Below are 24,199 nucleotides of genomic sequence, written 5' to 3' on the forward strand. Positions count from 1 at the left end.
TCAAACCAACACATCTAGACATTAGCCAGCTGGTCTCCACTCAACCCCCATGATGCTGAGATAGGCCTCCAAAAGTGGCGATAAGCGTTCGGGGGGGGGGGGGGGGGGGGTGTGTGTGTGTCATGTAACACCCCGCTAACCGGGACGCGACCTGGTACACAAGATGGCTGATGAACACGGGGACTGTCCAGTCCCCACAGGGGCCAATGACCTTCATCCCAGATGACAACCCGAATGGCAGGAAAACAACGAGCAACAATGGGAACCAATCTGAGGCAACTGCTGCTCGTCGTCAGCAGCGGGAAGAGAATACAAGCAGAGCTGTCAGTGCAATAAAATCAGTCTTCGACTCCTTGTGTGTGTCTTTCTTTCCACACCACAGTAATAAAAGATTTTTGGATTGCAGAGAGAGATGTAGTGCAGTACAACTCATCAGTTCGAATTTTTCAGGGCCAAGGGACAGACAGGATATCACTACAAATTTTATCCCATTATTTGTTTATGGGCACCAAATTTGTAAAAATAGTATTTATTTCCTAAATTATAAGTAATTATTTTCCATGGGAATACAACTTTGAATTTCAGTGTGCCACTTCGGCACAGTTAAAGATGGACCCAATTTCCAAGTAATTGGAATACATTTTCTTGCTACCGCTCATGTTAATTTAACAAATTTCAATTGATAATTTCAATTCAGGATTTATACCTTCAATATCCAAGAAAAGTGCAGAGAACAAAACAAAGGACTCTACATCACCTTTGTTGACCTCACCAAAGCCTTCGACACCGTGAGCAGGAAAGGGCTTTGGCAAATACTAGAGCGCATCGGATGTCCCCCAAAGTTCCTCAACATGATTATCCAACTGCACGAAAACCAACAAGGTCGGGTCAGATACAGCAATGAGCTCTCTGAACCCTTCTCCATTAACAATGGCGTGAAGCAAGGCTGTGTTCTCGCACCAACCCTCTTTTCAATCTTCTTCAGCATGATGCTGAACCAAGCCATGAAAGACCCCAACAATGAAGACGCTGTTTACATCCGGTACCGCACGGATGGCAGTCTCTTCAATCTGAGGCGCCTGCAAGCTCACACCAAGACACAAGAGAAACTTGTCCGTGAACTACTCTTTGCAGATGATGCCGCTTTAGTTGCCCATTCAGAGCCAGCTCTTCAGCGCTTGACGTCCTGCTTTGCGGAAACTGCCAAAATGTTTGGCCTGGAAGTCAGCCTGAAGAAAACTGAGGTCCTCCATCAGCCAGCTCCCCACCATGACTACCAGCCCCCCCACATCTCCATCGGGCACACAAAACTCAAAATGGTCAACCAGTTTACCTATCTCGGCTGCACCATTTCATCAGATGCAAGGATCGACAATGAGATAGACAACAGACTCGCCAAGGCAAATAGCGCCTTTGGAAGACTACACAAAAGAGTCTGGAAAAACAACCAACTGAAAAACCTCACAAAGATAACCGTATACAGAGCCGTTGTCATACCCACACTCCTGTTCGGCTCCGAATCATGGGTCCTCTACCGGCACCACCTACGGCTCCTAGAACGCTTCCACCAGCGTTGTCTCCGCTCTATCCTCAACATCCATTGGAGCGCTTACACCCCTAACGTCGAAGTACTCGAGATGGCAGAGGTCGACAGCATCGAGTCCACGCTGCTGAAGATCCAGCTGCGCTGGATGGGTCACGTCTCCAGAATGGAGGACCATCGCCTTCCCAAGATCGTGTTATATGGCGAGCTCTCCACTGGCCACCGTGACAGAGGTGCACCAAAGAAAAGGTACAAGGACTGCCTAAAGAAATCTCTTGGTGCCTGCCACATTGACCACCGCCAGTGGGCTGATAACACCTCAAACCGTGCATCTTGGCGCCTCACAGTTTGGCGGGCAGCAAACTCCTTTGAAGAAGACCGCAGAGCCCACCTCACTGACAAAAGGCAAAGGAGGAAAAACCCAACACCCAACCCCAACCAACCAATTTTCCCTTGCAACCGCTGCAATCGTGTCTGCCTGTCCCGCATCGGACTTGTCAGCCACAAACGAGCCTGCAGCTGACGTGGACTTTTTACCCCCTCCATAAATCTTCGTCCGCGAAGCCAAGCCAAAGATTTCCTAATAAAATTGGGACTTGGTAGAAAAACAATTCCTGTAACTTGTTCAAAAAAATTACCTATAGTCACCCAAAAAGGTCTCACATTGGGACGAGACCACATTGAATGTATAAAAGATCCTACATCTTCACCACACCTAGAACACTGATCTGATAAATCTATTCAACTTCTGTGGCCTATGACTAATTGTACTGAACTAATCTACATCTTACATTGATAGTATTAGTCAAATCTGTTTCCCATCTCTGCCAAGATCTATATAATCCTAATTTAAGAGTTCCTTCTTGTAATAATAAATATTCCAAATAAATATTTAAAAAAGTCCCACTCCTAACAAATTCTATCTCGTACAGCTAGACAGAAACATTGTTGGTCTCAACTTGTCTCTCAAATATGCTCTTAGCTAAAAATAATGAATATTACGAGGAAAAGCATATTTATTTCTCAATTGTTCAAATGACATTAATTGACCTCTTTTGTAACAGTCTAATAATCCCTTTATGGTGCCATATATTTAAGAATTGATTATCTCTTGAAAAGACCAAAAGAGGATTAATCAATGGCACTTTAAGTGAAATAGACCCTCCTCCAATATCCTGATTTATTTTATTCCAAACATTAAGTAAATTCTTCAGTAATGGAGTGTCAGCTACCAACATTTTTGATTCCATTTATATACAAATTCTCCTACTTTATTCAATTCTATATTAATCCATGCTGGTTTTCGATTTAAAAAAAGCCAGGAATCTCATCTAATCCCCTTGATAATAATTCCTAAAATTGGGAAGATGTCATCTCCCAATTCATATTTCCATATGAACTTTTCTATAGAGACTCTTGCCAGTTTACATTTCCAAAGAAATTTCCATATTTGTTTATTTAAATCTTGAAAATGTTTTGGGGTATTAATATCGGTAAAGTCGGAAAAAGATTGTATCCTTGGAAATATACAATTCAACCTTCCAACTAAAGTGATAGGTAAATTTAATCCATTAAAAAAAAATCTTCAATCTTTTTAAATAAAGATATGTGACTGCGCATTTCTCGGTGAGCAAACCGACCGCGCTGGCGAGGCAGCTATAGAAAGATGACGCCGTCAGGGCTTGCTCATTGCCTTGTGGCTTAGGCCACAGCTCGCGCCCCGGGCAACACGGTGACATCGCCACCATGTGGGGAGAACTCCATTGGCCTTAAAAGGGCGCACGCAAAATTCAAATAAATAGTTCAACTGAAACCTCCACTGTGTCCTGTGGGGTGTTTCTGTGTGTGTAGCAGCCACTACATTGATGACCCCACAGAGCCCAGATGTTATCTGGTCTCCAAACATGGGTTTGTCGGCAATCAGCGTTGTCTCTGTGAACCTCCTTTGGACCATTCGACCCCACACATAGTTCGGGCAGGCAGAGGCGCAGTTTCATCTCAGAGAGATCACCTCTGACTCCACAAAGTTCTATCATGTGGTGAGAGCCCTTGATGAAGAAACTCAGGCCAGAGTGGACGACCTGATCCACGATCCTCCAGAGGAGGGCAAGTATGTCGCCCTCAAAGCCCTCCTCCTCGGCACCTTCGGTCTCTCCCATCGGCAGTGCGCGGCCAGGCTGATTCACCTCGATGGCCTGAGGGACAGAGCCCCATCCGCACTGATGGACGAAAAGCTCACATTGGCAGAAGGCCACATATCCTGCCTGATGTTTGAGTAAGCCTTCCTTGAACAAATCCCAGAAGACATCCAGCTGCTACTAGTGATCGAGGACTTCTCGGTCCTCCGGAAGATCGCAGCCTGTGCCGACGTGCGGGAAAACCAAACTGGAAACAAGACCACCATGGACCAAGCCGACCACAGACCACCCCCAGACAGAAACTGGAAGAGCACCAAACCACCTGGTTCTTCTACCACCAATGCTGGGGAGCCCAAGCCCGCAAGTGCTGCCAACCCTGCTCATACCAGGGAAATGACCAGGCCAACTGCCTCTGATGGCTGCAACGGCTGGCCACACGAACAGCCTCTTACACGTGGTCGACAAGACAAACAGCTGGGGTTTTCTGGTGAACACTGAAACAGAGTTGAACATGCTTCCCCCGACCGCCCTCAAATCCGACACAAGAGCATGAGGCCCAACCCTGCGGGCAACGAACGGCACCGACATAAAGACCTTCAGCACATAGGAAGTAGGAACAGGAGTAGGCCAAAAATGGCCCATCGAGCCTGCTCCACCATTCAATACGATCATGGCTGATCTAATTTATGACCTAACTCCACCTACCTGCCTTCTTCCCATATCCCCTAATTCCTCTATCATGTAAAAATTTATCTAACCAAATTTTAAATATGTTTAATGAGGCAGCCTCAACCACTTCCCTGGTTAGAGAATTCCAAACATTCACTACTCTCTGGGAAAAACATGGATCATTCAGGTACACCTTGGGCCAGACAAATACCGCTGGAAGTTCCTGCACGCCACCGTGAGAAGTGTGCTGCAAGGAGCAGATTTCCTCCAAGTGCACAGCCTGCTGGTTGACCTGAAGGGCAAGAGACTCGTGTACACCCGTATCTTCCAGTCCCTTCGACTTGAGCCGCCTAGCACACACAGTCCAAGGATAGCCACTGTCTGCACACCCACATCCTAGACAAGTTCCCCGCCATCTTATGGCCACAATTCACCGCCACCATGGCCCAGCACGATGTCCATTACATTGCCACACAGGACCCCCCACTCCACGCCAAGGCCAGATGACTGCTGCTGGAGAATCTGCAGCTCATGAAAGAGGAGTTCTCCTGCCTCCAGGAACTCAGCATAGTCTGCAGGTCAGACAGTCCCTGGGCCTCTCCCCTGCACATGGTCCCAAAGGCCTTTGGGGGTTGGCGCCCTTGTGGGGACTACCACCGGCTCAACAACACAACCACGCCTGACTGGTACCCCATCCCCCACATACAGGACTTTACGGCCAACCTACATGGGTTTTCTCTAAGGTTGATGATATTGGCAAAACCCGTTTCGCCTTTTCCAATTCCTGCAGATGCCTTTTGGCCTGAAGAACACAGCCCAGACCTTCCAGCAGTTCATGGATGCAGTAGGTATAGACCGGAACTTCGTGTTCATCTATCTCGACGACATCCTCATTGACAGTTCAGATCACAATGAGCACAAGACCCATCTTTGCACATTATTCACCAACCTGGTGGAATACGACCTCACCATCAACGTGGCCAAATGTCAGTTCGGGAAGGAGTCGCTACAGTTTCTGTGCCATACCATCACCGCGGATGGGGCATCACAGGACAAGATCAAGGCCATACAGCAGTTCCCCAAGCCAGACACCCTCAAGGGCCTTCAGGAGTTCACCGGGATGGTTAGCTTTTATCACCACTTCATCCCGGGGCTGCCCACATAATACGCCCAGTTTGCCCTGATCTCAGCCAAACAAAAGACACTTGAGTGGTCGAAAGAGGATGAGACAGTCTTTGCACAGACCAAGGCCGCCCTCACAAGCGCCATCCTGCTGGCCCACCCACGGCCTGACGCCCACACAGCACTCTTGGTGGACATGTCCGCCATAGCCATCAGGGCGTCCTCGAGCAAGAAGTCAACGGGCAGTGGCGCCTGCTGGCGTTCTTCAGCTGGCATCTCCGACCACCCAAGCTGAAGCATAGCGCGTTCAACAGGGAGCTCCTGGCCTTGTACCTCTTGATGAGGCACTTCTGCTACTTCCTGGAGGGCAGACCGTTCACCGCTTTCATGCACCACAAGCCGCTCTCTCAGGCCCTCGCCATGGCTAAGGATCCCTTGTCGGTTCTCCAGCAGCAACACCTTTCCTACATCTTGGAGTTCACCACCAACATCTGAAGGTAAGGAAAATGTAGTTGCCGACACGCCCTCCAGACCCACCATCCACAACTTGACCCCAGCCTGAATTACGCCCAATTAGCTCAGGCCCAGAGATAGGACGAAGAGATGCAGGCCTTCCGAACCGTCATCACCGGCCTGCACCTTGAGGACCTGAAGCTGCCGGGCAGCCACGACAAGTTCCTGTTGATGTCTCGACCGGTAGTCCTCCCCGCAGTGGAGGCAGGAGGCATTCCGGACAATTCACAACCTGGCCCACCCCTCCATCAAGACATCAGTATGCATGGTGGTGGAATGTTTTGTCTGGCATGGATTAAAAAAGTGGCCCAGATGGCGAGGAATTGCATGCATTGCCAAGCCTCCAAAGTCCAGCGCCATGTTAGAGCCCCGATACAACATTTCTACCCACCAGCCAGGAGATTTAACCATACCACATCAATATAGTGGGCCCCCTACCTCCTGACTGTGGTTGACTGGACGATGAGGTGGCCGGAAGCCATTCCCATCAGGGACACTTCAGCCGAGCCCTACTCGCTAACTGGGTCGCCCGTTTCGGCATTCCAGCCCACATTTCCAGCGACAGGGGCGCCCAGTTCACCTCCGCCTTCTGAACGCAATTGGCAAACCGCTTGGGAATCAAACTCTACCACACCATAGCCTATCATCCCCAAGCAAATGGACTCGTAGAGCATTTCCACCGGCACCTCAAGGCAGCTCTCATGGCACGGCTAAAAGGACCCAACTGGACAGACAAGCTACCGTGGGTTCTGCCTGGCATTCGAACGGCTCCGAAATAGGACCTCCAGGCTTCATCCACGGAACTCATCTACGGTGCACTGCTGTCGCTACTAGGGGAGTTTTTCGGAGTGGGCGCAGGTTCTAGAGGGGAGATCCAAACCCTTCTCACAGACCTCCGCAACAGACTTCACTGGCACCTCCAGGGTGAACGTCCCCAAAGAGATGAGAAAGGAATGGTAGGGATAGATGAGGCAGAGACTATTGCAGAAGCTTTAGAAATCACCAGGAAAGAATTGGAGGAACACTCACAGGACCCTGGGGCTTGGACAAACGTCACACTGCTGGACTCTCTAGCACCACGAAAAGAAAAGTATGCTGCCTCACAGGAATTCACAGCATAAAATCATATACAGCACAGAACAGGCCAGTTTGGCCCTACAAGTCCATGCCGGAACAAATCCCCAGCCTCCTAGTCCCACTGACCAGCACCTGGTCCATACCCCTCCAATCCTCTCCCCTCCATGCAGCAGCACACCTTGAGGGTCCAAAGTGCTTTTTCTGTGGACAAAGAAAATCCTGCCAGAGAAAATGTCTGTTCCAATTGTGGAAAACGTGGGCATTACGCAAGGCCACAGCCAAGGCCCATTCTCATGCTAATGAGAGGCGGGAAAGCTCTTCTTTCTCCACAGACAAACAGAAGAAGAATGCCAAGTGCAGCCGGCCATCTTGGACGAATGCTACAAAGGAGAGGACACAGTCTTCAGGAGATGAGTATGACGCCGAGTACTATCGGATGGAAGGACACGAAGGACATGCCAGAGCTTCCCTACGTATGAATCAGGCAAGTCCACACAATTTATCTGATGCCAATGTGTGGATCAAAATTAATGATGTGAGGGTAAATTGCTCAATAGATAGTGGAAGCACTGAAAGTTTTATTGACCAGGGGTTAGTCAACCGCCTTCTCACATGCCCAAGTGAGCAGAATTTGTGTTCGTCCAGCGTGGTCCGCACCCAACCCCTCTTCAACACCCGTATGAGGGCCCGTACAAGGTCCTCCTTCGATAGGGAAAGATTTTCACTCTGAACATTGGGGGCAAGGAGGAACTATTCACGGTTGAGCAACTGAAGCTGGCACACGTGGCCAACCCATGCAGACAGCCCAACCTAATCGGAGGGGTCGGTCACCCAAGCGGTGGGACTCGTAAGCCAGTTCTGGGGGGGTTGTGGGGCGGCGCACATCTCTGAGCGAACCAGCCCCGCGTGTGCAGTCACGCTGGCAGGGCAGCTATAGAAAGATGACGCTATTGTGGCTTGCTCATTGCCTCGTGGCTTAGGCCGCAGCTTGGAAATGTCACCGCTGCACGGAGCGGAACTCCCGTTGGCCTTAAAGGGGCTCATGCAAAATTCAAATCAACAGTTTAACTGAAACCTCCACTGTGTTCTGTGGTGTGTTTCTGTGTGTGTAGCAGCCGCTACAGATAAATAATTCAATTTATACAAATTCTTCAAATTCCTATCCGTATGTATTCCTAAATATTTAATACCCTCTTTTGGCTATTTAAACTGAGAGTCCCTTTGGCACTGAATATAATTATCTGCTGTCAAAAGGCATAATTTCACTTTTATCCCAATTTATTTTATATCCCGAAACTTTTCCAATTGAGCATACATCCTTTGTAATGACAACTCAAGATCAGTCAAATATATTAAAACATCATTTGCAAATAAACTAATTTTGTGTTCCTCTTGATCCACCATAAAACCATTAATTTGCAAATCAGAGCCCAACACCTGAGCAAGTGGTTCTTTGGCAAAAACAAATAAAGCTGGTGACAAAAGGGCAACCTTATCTACTTGAGCTCACTCACTTAAATGGCAAAGACACTTGCCCATTTGTTACTACTGTAGCTTTTGGACTATTATATAAAGCTCTAATCCAACAAAAAAGTTAACTCAAATCCAAAATTTTCTAATACCCACTCAAATCTATCAAATGCCTTTTCTGCATCTAAAATTTCTGCAACACTCAAATCACCTTTCTTGCACTAAATGAATTATGCTAAGTAATCTAGCTACATTCTCCAAAGATAATCTGTTTTTAAACACACTCTATCTGATCCATATTAATTAACTTGGGTAACAAAGGGGGCTCCAGTTTTGTCCAACCGTTCAAAACACACCAGGGATTGTAGGTCATTTGGGTGTAATTGGGTAGCATGGGCTCGTGGGCTGGGACTGCAAGTCTATATTTTTAAAGAATTACCCACAAATTCCACCTTGATACTCTTCAACCAGACGGCATTAACACCCTTTCACACTGCCAAGTACATGCACTGAACCGGTCAATTTAGCGGGTCCCCTGGCAGTGTGAAAGGTCCCAACGGGGCAAGATGAGTAAATATCAACTGGGCTTAACACTTTTTTTTGGGGTGGCGGGGTGGGAAATATCAGAGCCCAGTTGAATTAACTTGTTAATCACACTGTGGCGGTGTGAATGGCCTACTCAACTTACCAGGTACCATTAGTGCCTGCATGCTTGCGTCAGCCTGACGGTTATATTTCACAGCGCGGCCGGCCTGAAGCTCTGACATGACCGGAAGCTGGGCTGTCAGAGGTGGCGCGCTGTGAAAATATAACTGTGCAGTTAGCGGGGCTGTCAGAGCACCAAACGTAATACATCACTTGCGATGTCACCATGTGAGGCGGAACCACCCTCAAGATTCCCGACAAGCCCGGTAAATCATGGTGCAATGGGAAAGGCTCTCCATGTGCAGCATGCCCAGTAAGTTTGCCACTTTCTAGGAGGGTTGGCGATGTGCAAGGGGCTTAGATGTCTCCAGTTTCTGTTTACACCCTCCCCCAAGTCTCTCCTTTGCCCCCTTCCCTCTGTCTCCTTCTCTCCAGCTCCCACCCCTCCCCAGCTTCTGTCTCTTCTATCATCCCACCCGTATCCACCTGTGGCCTCTCATCTGTTGGCTTGTGCTCCTCCCCTTGCTCCTTCCTCCTCCCTTGTCCCTTTCTCCACTCCTCCTTCCCCTGCTTACACCTGTCCTCCTCTCCCTTCTCTTCCCCCCACCCAATATTTCATTCAGGCGTCAGCCTGGTTTTCCTGATTCCTGAAGGGGCCAGGCCAAAAAAGTTGGTCACTCTTTACTTCCTACAGATGCTGCCCAACCTGCTGAGTTTCTCCAGCACATTTTGTGTATTGTACTACAACCCCAGCATCTGCAGAATTTCTTGGTTAACTCTGACATACGTATCATGGTTTTTATAGAACACTCGTCTCCAGTTAAATCCCTCTCTCATTAAAAACCAAGTCATACGGCCAGTATTGGATTCAGGCAGCATGTAACAAGCCCTTTGGCCCAACTCATCTATGCCAGCCCATCTCAGTTAGCCTCCTCAGACTACGTTTGGCCCATACCCCTCTATTTTGGCTATGGGCCCACACCTCTTGGGGCTTTGCTCAAAGTTGATGGAGTAAAATACAAAAGTCTGCAGACACTGTGATTGTAGTTAAAAACTTAAAGCAAATGCTGGAGAAAGGTCTCGTAGCATCCTCAGGAGGTAAAGATACATTACCAACATTCCAGGCCTGAGCCCTTCGAGGTACAAACAAAAAAGCTGGCAGGTTTCAGAAAAAAGACTGAAGAGAAAGAATTGGAGGGAGAGCAGTACAGACAAAAGGTGTTAATTGGATAAGAGAAAAGTCGAAAATTGGCAGAGGCGCAGAGACGTTTCTTCCGTACTTCTACCAACGACACAATAAATATTTTATGATTTCAGTCTGTGGTCTGGGGTGGGGGGTACAGCCCCTGTTAAGAACGGCTGCTCTAACCATGTCTCTGTTCAAATGTCTTTTAAATGTTGTAACTGTCCCCAAAAACCTGCCCCCCAATCCTCACCTCAAACCAGTATCCTCTAGTTTTAAACTCCCCGACCCTCGGGGAAATTCCATGACCATTCACCTTATCTACACCCTCACGAGTTTGCATTCCTCTGCAAGGTCAGCCTCCTTCATTCCCAAGAGTCCAAGAGTTAGGGATATTATGGTAAAGTTGTACAAGACATTGGTGAGGCCAAATTTTGGTGTACTGTGCGCAGTTTTGGTCACTGAACTACAAGAATGTTATCAATAAGATGGAAAGAGTGCAGAGATTTACAAAGATGTTGCTCAGACTTCAGGAACCAAGTTATGGTTAAACAGGTTAGGACTTTATTCTCTGGAGTGTCGGAGGATGAGGGGATATTTGATAGAGGCACACAAAATTGAGAAGGATAGATAAATACAAGCAGGCTTTTTCCACTGATGAAGGGCTCAAGCCCAAAACATTGGTTATGTATCTTTACCTTTGTTATATAAAGTACACTGACCTGCTGAGTTTCTCCAGCATCGTGTTTTTACTTCAACCATTGTCTGCAGACTTTCACGTTTTACTTCTTCCTTCCCCCCCACCCGAGGGTAGGGGAGACACAAACCAGAGGACATGGGTTAAGGGCGAAAGGGGAAAAGTTTAGGGGGAACTTCTTCACAGAGAGCGGTGGGGGTGTGGAACGAGCTGAGGTGGTGAATTCATACAACAATTACAGTACGTAAACAGGCTATATCAGCCCATCTAGTCCACACCGATTTAAGTGAACTCCACTAGTACCACCTACCTGCTCCCTGCCTATAACCCTCAAACCCCTTCACATCCATGTACTCATCAAACCTCCTCTTAAATGACAAAATTGACCCTGCTGCAACCACCCCTTTCGGGCTCAATTTTAACATTTATGAAGAAATTGGATAGGCACGTGGATGAGAGGGGTATGGTTTGATATAGACTGGTGCAGGTCAGTGGGATGTGGTGGAATAATGGTTCAGTCCAGACTAGAAGAGCCTGTTTCAGTGCTGTATTGTTCTATGTCCAACATGTCCAGTCTCTCCACCTCAAACTCTTCCCAGACCCTGCAACATCCCCCTGAATTTCTTCGGAGCCTCCAGGAAAATCAAAACAGCATCAATAAATGAGTAAGCCACATTCCCACTGATATCATGGAATAATACTGCCCAGGAGGTCTTTCTGCCCATCAGCCTATGCCAGCCCTTTGAGCTACTATTGCTCCCATATCCATGTTTCTTCCCCTACACACCCCTAGAAATTCTTCACTCAATTCTCCTCTCCGCAGGTTACCATTAAACCTGGTTCTGCCATCTCCTCAGGGTACAGCTCATAACAAGCAGCAAACTCCCTTTTCCGATTATTGTGCCAATTCTCTGCACTCCATCTCCGCTACCTGACAGGACAAATTTACCTCACATGACACCCCCTCATTTTCCATGTGCAATTCAACTCCCCTTGAACTACACTCATGGGTAGAAACACAGGGCAGCTGTACACTCTGAGAGGAGACAACAAGAACAATGAGTTGGCTTACAAAGAGGAGGTCGAGAGGCTCAACAAATGGTGCGAGAACACAGAATCTCAACGTGGAAAGACAAAGGGAACTTTCGTGCCCTTCCAGACAAAGGTCGACCACTCTCCACATTACAATGGTTCTGACGCGTGGACAGCACAAAGTTCCTTGGTGTGCAGATAACAGACAACCTATCCTGGACCCACACACTTCCTCATTAGTCAGGAAAGCACAGCAGCATTTTACTCTTCTGAAGGAGGTGGGGGGGGGGGGGGGGTGGGGTGCAAGGCTATCAGCCCCCATCTTGACATTTTACAGGAGCACAATTGAATGCCCTGTCAGGGACGGGAGCTGCAAATCATCAGAACAGAAGTCCACACAGTATCATCAAAACAGCCGAGAAGATCACTGGGATCTCCCTTTCCTCCACTGACAACATTTACTGGGAGCATTGCTTAAATATCGAGGATCCTTTCCATCCACCATTAGTACAGCAACTGCAAACCATGTGTGTACACCCGTGGTCGGGAGGAACACTGCTTAGCCTGGTTGAATGAGTACAGTCAGATGACAAACTTCAACTTGAAATTTGCTCATGCAATTCAGCCAAGGTGAACGCCAGACCCAACAATGTAGTCGACCCTTAACCAATCAAATAATAGGGAAACGGGCTTTGGACAGAAATGCTGGCCATCCAGCAATGTCAACATCCCACAAGCAGATAAAATAAAATCTGTGGACAGAGGGAGTAAGCATCATTACCTGAGCCACTTCATCTCGTGAGTTCCACTTCACAGACAACAGCAGCTTGGGTAACGTCTCAGGTATGTTCACGCAGTAATGTCTGGAGAGACAAGTGGATCAGTAAGTCTTTCCCAGTGATACCATGCCCCAATGTCACACAGCGACAGACGTGTGCCCGCCAGTACTGTTCCCCAATGTTACATCACCACCACCACAGCCAGCCTCTCTCCCCCACCACCACAGCCAGCCTCTCTCCCCCACCACCACAGCCAGCCTCTCTCCCCCACCACCACAGCCAGCCTCTCTCCCCCACCACCACAGCCAGCCTCTCTCCCCCACCACCACAGCCAGCCTCTCTCCCCCACCACCACAGCCAGCCTCTCTCCCCCACCACCACAGCCAGCCTCTCTCCCCCACCACCACAGCCAGCCTCTCTCCCCCACCACCACAGCCAGCCTCTCTCCCCCACCACCACAGCCAGCCTCTCTCCCCCACCACCACAGCCAGCCTCTCTCCCCCACCACCACAGCCAGCCTCTCTCCCCCACCACCACAGCCAGCCTCTCTCCCCCACCACCACAGCCAGCCTCTCTCCCCCACCACCACAGCCAGCCTCTCTCCCCCACCACCACAGCCAGCCTCTCTCCCCCACCACCACAGCCAGCCTCTCTCCCCCACCACCACAGCCAGCCTCTCTCCCCCACCACCACAGCCAGCCTCTCTCCCCCACCACCACAGCCAGCCTCTCTCCCCCACCACCACAGCCAGCCTCTCTCCCCCACCACCACAGCCAGCCTCTCTCCCCCACCACCACAGCCAGCCTCTCTCCCCCACCACCACAGCCAGCCTCTCTCCCCCACCACCACAGCCAGCCTCTCTGCCCCACCACCACAGCCAGCCTCTCTGCCCCACCACCACAGCCAGCCTCTCTGCCCCACCACCACAGCCAGCCTCTCTCCCCCACCACCACAGCCAGCCTCTCTCCCCCACCACCACAGCCAGCCTCTCTCCCCCACCACCACAGCCAGCCTCTCTCCCCCACCACCACAGCCAGCCTCTCTCCCCCACCACCACAGCCAGCCTCTCTCCCCCACCACCACAGCCAGCCTCTCTCCCCCACCACCACAGCCAGCCTCTCTCCCCCACCACCACAGCCAGCCTCTCTCCCCCACCACCACAGCCAGCCTCTCTCCCCCACCACCACAGCCAGCCTCTCTCCCCCACCACCACAGCCAGCCTCTCTCCCCCACCACCACAGCCAGCCTCTCTCCCCCACCACCACAGCCAGCCTCTCTCCCCCACCACCACAGCCAGCCTCTCTCCCCCACCACCACAGCCAGCCTCTCTCCCCCACCACCACAGCCAGCCTCTCTCCCCCACCACCACAGCCAGCCTCTCTCCCCCACCACCACAGCCAGCCTCTCTCCCCCACCACCACAGCCAGCCTCTCTCCCCCACCACCACAGCCAGCCTCTCTCCCCCACCACCACAGCCAGCCTCTCTCCCCCACCACCACAGCCAGCCTCTCTCCCCCACCACCACAGCCAGCCTCTCTCCCCCACCACCACAGCCAGCCTCTCTCCCCCACCACCACAGCCAGCCTCTCTCCCCCACCACCACAGCCAGCCTCTCTCCCCCACCACCACAGCCAGCCTCTCTCCCCCACCACCACAGCCAGCCTCTCTCCCCCACCACCACAGCCAGCCTCTCTCCCCCACCACCACAGCCAGCCTCTCTCCCCCACCACCACAGCCAGCCTCTCTTCCCCACTACCACAGCCAGCCTCTCCCCCTCCCCCCACAGCTCCCCCTTTCTCCACACCCAGCCTCCAACCAGCCCACTTCTTTACCTGTGCCTCCACAGGAAATCCTTCTCCTGTTCAGTGATCTCAGACAGTGGGTCGCGGGTGTAGATGTTCCGCAGCTGCTCGATGTCACTGTCTGTCAGGTTACTGTCTCTCGCCAGCCGGTTACTCTGCGAGAAATGGCACGTGGTTACTTAGAACCAGCTGAGAAGTAATGGGGGAGAGGGAACCTCTCTGAATGGAGTGGAATGGATTGTGAAACTGGAGGAAAGGGAAGGAGAGAGACTTGGAGGGAGGAGGTTAACAGAAACCGGAGAAGTCAATGTTAATGTTGGAGAGTGCCCAAATGTAATAATAGGTCTTGTTCCTCCAATTTGCAGGTGGCCTCAATTTGGCAGTGCATGAGGCCATGAACAGAGGTGGCAGTGTGGGAATGGGGTGTGGGGTTGAAATAACAGGAAGCCTGTTATTGCAGCGGCCAGAGCGAATGTGCTCAACGAATCAATCTCCCAGTCTTCCCAACATCGGGGAGTATCCATAGAGGGGCTGAGTGCAAAATTTTGGACATACCCCACTATGGGGGGGGGGGTGGGGGGGGGGGTGTGTGGGAAGGACACTGGCTGCAAGGGATGTCAGGCAATTTCTGCTGACAGCAAATCTTTATCTGCCTTGCGGTAGACTAAAGGAAATTTTGTGTAGTTATATTTTCTGTTTTATACATGACAATAATAAAAGAACCTTGAACCTATTTCGCTTCTTTTTGATTGTAGGCACAGTACTAATGGTGAATCAGGCTAAAGGAAATTTTGTGCAATGACATACCCATTTCATTACGAGAATCTGGAACCCTTTAAATTAAAAAGCAGGGTGATATTTTGTGCATAAAGTAGTTCCTCAGTGGTCGACACTCTCTTACCAGTCCCACCAGGCAGTAGTTGAAGCCCAGCTCCCTCGACATGCTCCAGTTTGCATGTTCTTCGATCTCTGCAGCATCCGGGAACTTCACCGAGCCACTGAACCAACTGAACTCCAACTCTAAGCATGGCGTTTCCTGGAAGGACACAGATGAGGGAAGTCTACAGCAGGGATACAAGGTCAATGCAGCGCTGTTGCAGCACCAGGGTTTGAATCTGCTGCCGCCTGTAAAGTTTGCATGCTCTCACCATGATCTGCGTGGGTTTTACCCCGGGTGCTCCTGTTTCCTCCCACCCTCTGAATCATATAAATGTTGTAGGTTAATTGAGCAGCATTATTTAAACCTGCCTCTTTCTCAACTTAAACCTGCCTCTTTCTCAACTAAATAGCTGTAATCTGCTTCTAGCATGTTGTAAATAATATTTAAAAAAAAATTCTCAATATCAACAAATTCCTATTTAACATGCCAGAGTCTCCAAAGAGATTCATGAGAGATATGCAGCACAGGACAGATCCTACAGCCTAGCTTGTCCATGGCATCCTGGTCCTCATCCTACCCATCCATCTACCTAGCTTCTGAACGTTGCAAAAGAATGAGTGGGGAATCTTATAGAAATGTATAAAATTATGGAATGCATAGATAAGATGGAGGTAAGTTTTTTCCACTGGTGGGGGAGACCAGAACTATGGGACATGGCCTCTCAAGATCCAGGGGAGTAGGTTTAGGACAGAGATGAGGAGGAGTTGCTTTTCCCAGAGGGTGGGGAATCTGTGGAATTCACTGCCTATTGAAGTAGTGGAGGCAGCCTCAGTAAATATATTGAAGACAAGGTTGGATAGATTTTTACAGTTGGGGAATTAATGGATATGGGGAAAAGGCAAAGTCGGTGGAGATGAACTAATCATCAGATCAGAGCAGGCTTCACAGGCCGGATGGCCGACTCCTGCTCTTGTTCCTTATGTTCTTGTGTACCCCTTTCTACAGCTTGATCCTGAGGGTGGAAAAGTAGCCTCTCCCTTTAAACCTGCCTCTTTCTCAACTTAAACCTGCCTCTTTCTCAACTTAAACCTGCCTCTTTCTCAACTTAAACCTGCCTCTTTCTCAACTTAAACCTGCCTCTTTCTCTATTTTTTTTTTAAATTTTTTTATTTTTCACACCATAAACCACACTGACCAAGATACATACATTTTCCTTCTCAAATATATACAGTGTCATTTTCTCCCCCCCTCCCATCCCACCCTCCCTACCTCCCCCCCATTCATTTAAAGTACAAAATCTAAGACACATTAAACCAGTCAAACAATGTTGTCATTCAATAAAAATAAACAAGAAATTCCACTGAGTCAATTCTTTTCATTTCCTTCTCCTTTCGTTAATTTAGGTGGGAGATGACCCCGGTAGGTTTTTTCCATTGTGTTTCATATATGGCTCCCATATTTGTTCAAATATTTCAATATTATTTCTTAAATTATATGTTATTTTTTCTAATGGAATACATTTATTCATTTCTACATACCATTGTTGTATTCTCAAATTATCTTCCAATTTCCAGGTTGACATAATATATTTTTTTTGCTACGGCTAGAGCTATCTTAAATCTTTTTTGTGCACCATCCAAATCAAGTCCAAATTCTTTATTTTTTTATGTTACTTAGGAGGAAGATCTCTGGGTTTTTTAGTATATTGTTTTCTGTAATTTTATTTAATATCTGGTTTAGATCTTCCCAAAATTTTTCTAATTTCTCACATGTCCAGATTGCATGAATTGTTGTTCCCATTTCTTTTTTTACAACGAAAACATCTGTCAGATAGTGTTGGGTCCCATTTATTTAACTTTTGAGGTGTAATGTACAGCCTGTGTATCCAGTTATATTGTATCATACGCAACCTCGAATTTATTGTATTTCTCATCGTTCCAGAGCATAACTTCTCCCATGTTTCCTTCTTTATCTTTATATTTAAATCTTGTTCCCATTTTTCTTTAGTTTTACCATTTGTTTCCTCATTCTCCTTTTCTTGCAGTTTAATATACATATTTGTTATAAATCTTTTGATTGTCATTGTATCTGTAATCACATATTCAAAGTTACTTCCCTCTGGTAACCTCAGACTACTTCCTAATTTGTCCTTCAAGTAAGATCTCAATTGGTAATATGCCAACACTGTATCTTGAGTTATATTTATCCTTCATTTGTTCGAAGGATAATAATCTATTTCCTGAAAAACAATTTTCTATTCTTTTGATCCCTTTTTTCTCCCATTCTCTAAAGGAAAGGTTATCTATTGTAAAGGGGAGTAACTGATTTTGCGTCATTATTAGTTTTGGTAATTGGTAATTTGTTTTATTCCTTTCTACATGAATCTTCTTCCAAATATTGAGCAGATGATGTAATACTGGAGAACTCCTACGTTGTACCAATTTTTCATCCCATTTATATATGTGTTCAGGTATCTTATCCCCTATTTTATCTAGTTCTAATCTAGTCCAATCTGGCTTTTCCCTTGTTTGATAAAAATCTGATAGGTATCTTAATTGTGCGGCTCTATAATAATTTTTAAAGTTTGGCAATTGTAAGCCTCCTTGCTTATACCATTCTGTTAATTTATCTAGTGGTATCCTCGGTTTCCCCCACATTTCCATAAAAATATCCTTATTATTTTCTTTAACTCCTTGAAGAATTTCTCTGTCAAGTGTATTAGCAATGCACTTGGGAAAATGTTCATTTTAATACAGTTTATCCTTCCTATTAGTGTTAGTGGTAAATCTTTCCAATGCTCTAAATCGCCCTGTAAATTTTTCATTAGTGGATAATAATTGAGTTTATATAGATGGCCGAGATTTTTATTTATTTGTATACCTAGGTATCTTATTGCTTGCATTTGCCATCTAAATGGTGATTCCTTCTTAAATTTTGAGAAATCCGCATTATTCATAGGCATTGCTTCACTTTTATTTACGTTAATCTTGTAACCCGACACTTCTCATTATTCCTTCAATTTCTTATATAATTCTTTTATTGATAGTTCTGGTTCTGTTAAGTATACTATAATATCGTCCGCAAATAAACTGATTTTATATTCCTCGTCTTTTATTTTTATCCCTTTTATATTATTTTCTGTTCTTATCAATTCTGCTAGTGGTTCTATAGCTAACGCAAACAATAAGGGTGATAGTGGGCATCCCTGCCTTGTTGATCTGCTTAAATTGAATTTCTTTGATATATATCCATTTACTGTCACTTTCGCCAATGGCCCCTTATATAATGCTTTAATCCAATTAATATACTTCTCTGGTAAACTGAATTTTTGCAATTCTTTGAATAAATAATTCCATTCTACTCTGTCAAAGGCCTTCTCTGCGTCTAAAGCAACCGCTACTGTTGGCACTTTACTCCCTTCTACTGCATGAATTAAGTTAATAAATTTACAAATTATGTCTGTTGTCCGTCTTTTTTTGGTCTAGTTTGGTCTAGATTTACCACTTTAGGTACATAATCTGCAAATCTGTTTGCTAATAGTTTAGCTATTATCTTATAATCTGTGTTAAGTAATGATACTGGTCTATATGACACTGGTGCGAGTGGATCTTTCCCTGTCTTTGGTATTACTGTAATTATTGCTGTTTTACATGAATCTGGTAAGCTTTGTGTTTTGTCAATCTGGTTGATTACTTCCAGGAGGGGAGGAATTAATAAATCTTTAAATGTTTTATAGAATTCTATTGGGAATCCATCCTCTCCTGGTGTCTTATTATTTGGTAATTTTTTAATTATCTCTTGTATTTCTACTATTTCAAATGGTTCTGTTAATTTATTTTGTTCCTCTATTTGTAATTTTGGTAGTTCAATTTTAGTTAAAAATTCATCTGTTTTGTCTTCTTTCCCTTCGTTTTCAGTTTGGTATAATTGTTCATAGAATTCTCTAAAGTTTTCATTAATCTCCGTTGGATTATATGTGATTTGTTTGTCTTTTTTCCTTAATGCCAATACCATTCTCTTAGTTTGTTCTGTCTTAAGCTGCCACGCTAGAATTTTGTGCGTTTTTTCTCCTAGTTCATAATATTTCTGTTTTGTCTTCATTATGTTCTTCTCCACCTTATGTTTGTAGTGTTTCATATTTTATTTTTTTATCTGCCAATTCTCTTCTTTTAGTTGTGTTTCCTTCATTGCCAATTCTTTTTCTATATTTACTATTTCCCTTTCCAACTGCTCTGTTTCCTGATTGTAGTCCTTCTTCATCTTGGTTGCATAACTTATTATTTGCCCTCTGATGAACGCTTTGATTGCATCCCATAGTATAAACTTATCTTTCACTGATTCCGTATTTATTTCAAAGTACATTTTAATTTGTCTTTCAATGAATTCTCTAAAATCCTGCCTTTTAAGTAGCATGGAGTTTAATCTCCATCTATACATTCTTGAGGGATGTCCTCTAACTCTATTGTCAATATCAAGGGTGAATGGTCTGATAATGTTCTAGCTTTATATTCTGTTTTTCTTACTCTATCTTGCATAAGAGCTGATAACAGGAATAGGTCTATTCTTGAGTATGTTTTATGTCTACCCGAATAATATGAATATTCCTTTTCCTTTGGGTGTTGTTTCCTCCATATATCCAAAAGTTGCATTTCTTCCATCGATTTAATTATAAATTTGGTTACTTTGTTCTTTCTGTTAATTTTTTTCCCAGTTTTATCCATATTTGAATCCAAATTAAGGTTGAAATCCCCTCCTATCAATATGTTCCCTTGCGTATCTGCTATCTTCAAAAAAATATCTTGCATAAAATTTTGATCTTCTTCGTTAGGTGAATATACATTGAGTAGATTCCAAAACTCTGAATATATCTTACATTTTATCTTTACATATCTCCCTGCTGGATCTATTATTTTCTCTTCTATTTTAATTGGTATATTTTTACTGATTAACATAGCTACTCCTCTTGCTTTTGAATTATACGACGCTGCTGTTACATGTCCTACCCAATATCTCTTTAATTTCTTGTGCTCCAATTCAGTTAAATGTGTTTCTTGCACAAATGCTATATCAATTTTTTCTTTTTTCAGTAAATTTAGCAGTTTCTTCCTTTTGATTTGGTTATGTATTCCGTTAATATTTAAAGTCATATAGTTCAACGTAGCCATTTCATACTTTGTTTATCTTCCCTTTCCGTTTCTCCATCATCACCTTTCCTTCTTATCCATTTCTGCTTTCTTGTTTTGAACCCTTTATAAGACAACATTCCTAAAACATCAAACATTTTCCTTATTCTCCTATATACAACTACTTTAACCCCAATCTCCCCTCCCCCTCCTGAGTTGCCCTTTATCCCTTTCCGGGCAACCACATCTCCCCTCTCCATTTGGATTTGCGAATTCACTCGCAAGCGTCAACTGATTTTGCAGTGACTATAACTCCTCCCCACCCAGCCCCCCACAGAAAAGATTTCAATTTTCATATATAACAAAGGTCACTCTTTTAATTCCCTCCTTATTCCCTCTATTCCCTTTCATTCCCTTATTAATTCTTATCAATACTCTATATATTTTCCTCTAAATATGAATACACTCATGTATCTTTGGCTTGGCTTCGCGGACGAAGATTTATGGAGGGGGTAAAAGTCCACGTCAGCTGCAGGCTCGTTTGTGGCTGACAAGTCCGATGCGGGACAGGCAGTCACGGTTGCAGCGGCTGCAGGGGAAAATTGGTTGGTTGGGGTTGGGTGTTGGGTTTTTCCTCCTTTGCCTTTTGTCAGTGAGGTGGGCTCTGCGGTCTTCTTCAAAGGAGGTTGCTGCTCGCCAAACTGTGAGGCGCCAAGATGCACGGTTTGAGGCGCTATCAGCCCACTGGCGGTGGTCAATGTGGCAGGCACCAAGAGATTTCTTTAGGCAGTCATTGTACCTTTTCTTTGGTGCACCTCTGTCACGGTGGCCAGTGGAGAGCTCGCCATACAACACGATCTTGGGAAGGCGATGGTCCTCCATTCTGGAGACGTGACCCACCCAGCGCAGCTGGATCTTCAGCAGCGTGGACTCAATGCTGTTGACCTCTGCCATCTCGAGTACTTCAACGTTAGGGATGATAGCGCTCCAATGGATGTTGAGGATGGAGCGGAGACAACGCTGGTGGAAGCGTTCTAGGAGCCGTAGGTGATGCCGGTAGAGGACCCATGATTCGGAGACGAACAGGAGTGTGGGTATGACAACGGCTCTGTATGCGCTTATCTTTGTGAGGTTTTTCAGTTGGTTGTTTTTCCAGACTCTTTTGTGTAGTCTTCCAAAGGCGCTATTTGCCTTGGCGAGTCTGTTGTCTATCTCATTGTCGATCCATACACATCTATGTATATATATATATATATATGGCTTGGTTCAGCACTATGCTGAAGAAGATTGAAAAGAGGGTTGGTGCGAGAACACAGCCTTGCTTCACGCCATTGTTAATGGAGAAGGGTTCAGAGAGCTCATTGCTGTATCTGACCCGACCTTGTTGGTTTTCGTGCAGTTGGATAATCATGTTGAGGAACTTTGGGGGACATCCGATGCGCTCTAGTATTTGCCAAAGCCCTTTCCTGCTCACGGTGTCGAAGGCTTTGGTGAGGTCAACAAAGGTGATGTAGAGTCCTTTGTTTTGTTCTCTGCACTTTTCTTGGAGCTGTCTGAGGGCAAAGACCATGTCAGTAGTTCCTCTGTTTGCGCGAAAGCCGCACTGTGATTCTGGGAGAATATTCTCGGCGACACTAGGTATTATTCTATTTAGTAGAATCCTAGCGAAGATTTTGCCTGCAATGGAGAGCAACGTGATTCCCCTGTAGTTTGAGCAGTCTGATTTCTCGCCTTTGTTTTTGTACAGGGTGATGATGGTGGCACCACGAAGATCCTGAGGCAGTTTTCCTTGGTCCCAACAAAGCTTGAAAAACTCATGCAGTTTGGCATGCAGGGTTTTGCCGCCAGCCTTCCAGACCTCTGGGGGGATTCCATCCATACCTGCTGCTTTGCCACTTTTCAGTTGTTCGATTGCCTTATATATCTCATCCAGGGTGAGAACCTCATCCAGCTCTAGCCTTAGGGGCTGTTGAGAAAGACCCCAACAATGAAGACGCTGTTTACATCCGGTACCGCACGGATGGCAGTCTCTTCAATCTGAAGACGCTGTTTACATCCGGTACCGCACGGATGGCAGTCTCTTCAATCTGAAGACGCTGTTTACATCCGGTACCGCACGGATGGCAGTCTCTTCAATCTGAGGCGCCTGCAAGCTCACACCAAGACACAAGAGAAACTTGTCCGTGAACTACTCTTTGCAGACGATGCCGCTTTAGTTGCCCATTCAGAGCCAGCTCTTCGGCGCTTGACGTCCTGCTTTGCGGAAACTGCCAAAATGTTTGGCCTGGAAGTCAGCCTGAAGAAAACTGAGGTCCTCCATCAGCCAGCTCCCCACCATGACTACCAGCCCCCCCACATCTCCATCGGGCACACAAAACTCAAAACGGTCAACCAGTTTACCTACCTCGGCTGCACCATTTCATCAGATGCAAGGATCGACAATGAGATAGACAACAGACTCGCCAAGGCAAATAGCGCCTTTGGAAGACTACACAAAAGAGTCTGGAAAAACAACCAACTGAAAAACCTCACAAAGATAAGCGTATACAGAGCCGTTGTCATACCCACACTCCTGTTCGGCTCCGAATCATGGGTCCTACTGGCATCACCTACGGCTCCTAGAACGCTTCCACCAGCGTTGTCTCCGCTCCATCCTCAACATCCATTGGAGCGCTTTCATCCCTAACGTCGAAGTACTCGAGATGGCAGAGGTCGACAGCATCGAGTCTCCAGAATGGAGGACCATCGCCTTCCCAAGATCGTGTTATATGGCGAGCTCTCCACTGGCCACCGTGACAGAGGTGCACCAAAGAAGAGGTACAAGGACTGCCTAAAGAAATCTCTTGGTGCCTGCCACATTGACCACCGCCAGTGGGCTGATAACGCCTCAAACCGTGCATCTTGGCGCCTCACAGTTTGGCGGGCAGCAACCTCCTTTGAAGAAGACCGCAGAGCCCACCTCACTGACAAAAGGGAAAGGAGGAAAAACCCAACACCCAACCCCAACCAACCAATTTTCCCCTCCAGCCGCTGCAACCGTGTCTGCCTGTCCCGCATCGGACTTGTCAGCCACAAACGAGCCTGCAGCTGATGTGGACTTTTACCCCCTCCATAAATCATCATCCGCGAAGCCAAGCCAAAAAAAAAAAAAATATATATATATATATACCCATATACACACATACATATAGTTCGTGGTAATTTTTACTCTCATTACATGTCTTCATCTCTCTGCTTGTTTTGTAGTTGTTCTGCAAATTTTCGTGCTTCCTCTAGATCCGAGAATAGTTTGTTTTGTTGCCCTGGAATAACTATTTTAAGTACCGCTGGGTACTTTAACATAAATTTATATCCTTTTTTCCATAAGATCGTTTTTGCTGTATTGAACTCCTTCTTCAGGAGTTCAAAACTTATATCTGGATAGAAAAAAAATTTTTGACCATTGTATTCCAGTGGCTTTTTGTCTTCTCTTATTTTCTTCATTCCTTTCTCCAATATATTTTCTCTTGTTGTATATCTTAAAAAT

The 24,199-nt window shown here is 46.4% G+C and overlaps 1 protein-coding gene across 2 annotated transcripts in view; it reads right to left on the minus strand.

The window, feature by feature from the left end:
* Positions 1-24,199, minus strand: part of LOC138754870 (phosphatidylinositol 4,5-bisphosphate 3-kinase catalytic subunit alpha isoform) — a 103,270-nt gene that overhangs the window by 22,339 nt on the left and 56,732 nt on the right. For both annotated transcript variants that reach the window (XM_069919793.1, XM_069919794.1), the window contains exons 10-12: positions 15,572-15,706; positions 14,701-14,825; positions 12,871-12,952 (exon numbers count right to left, since the gene is read on the minus strand). In XM_069919793.1, coding sequence (XP_069775894.1) covers positions 12,871-12,952; positions 14,701-14,825; positions 15,572-15,706 — 342 coding nt within the window. The remainder of the gene's footprint in view (positions 1-12,870; positions 12,953-14,700; positions 14,826-15,571; positions 15,707-24,199) is intronic.

Source organism: Narcine bancroftii, chromosome 2, assembly GCF_036971445.1.
Source record: "Narcine bancroftii isolate sNarBan1 chromosome 2, sNarBan1.hap1, whole genome shotgun sequence".
Classification (NCBI taxonomy): Eukaryota; Metazoa; Chordata; class Chondrichthyes; order Torpediniformes; family Narcinidae; genus Narcine; species Narcine bancroftii.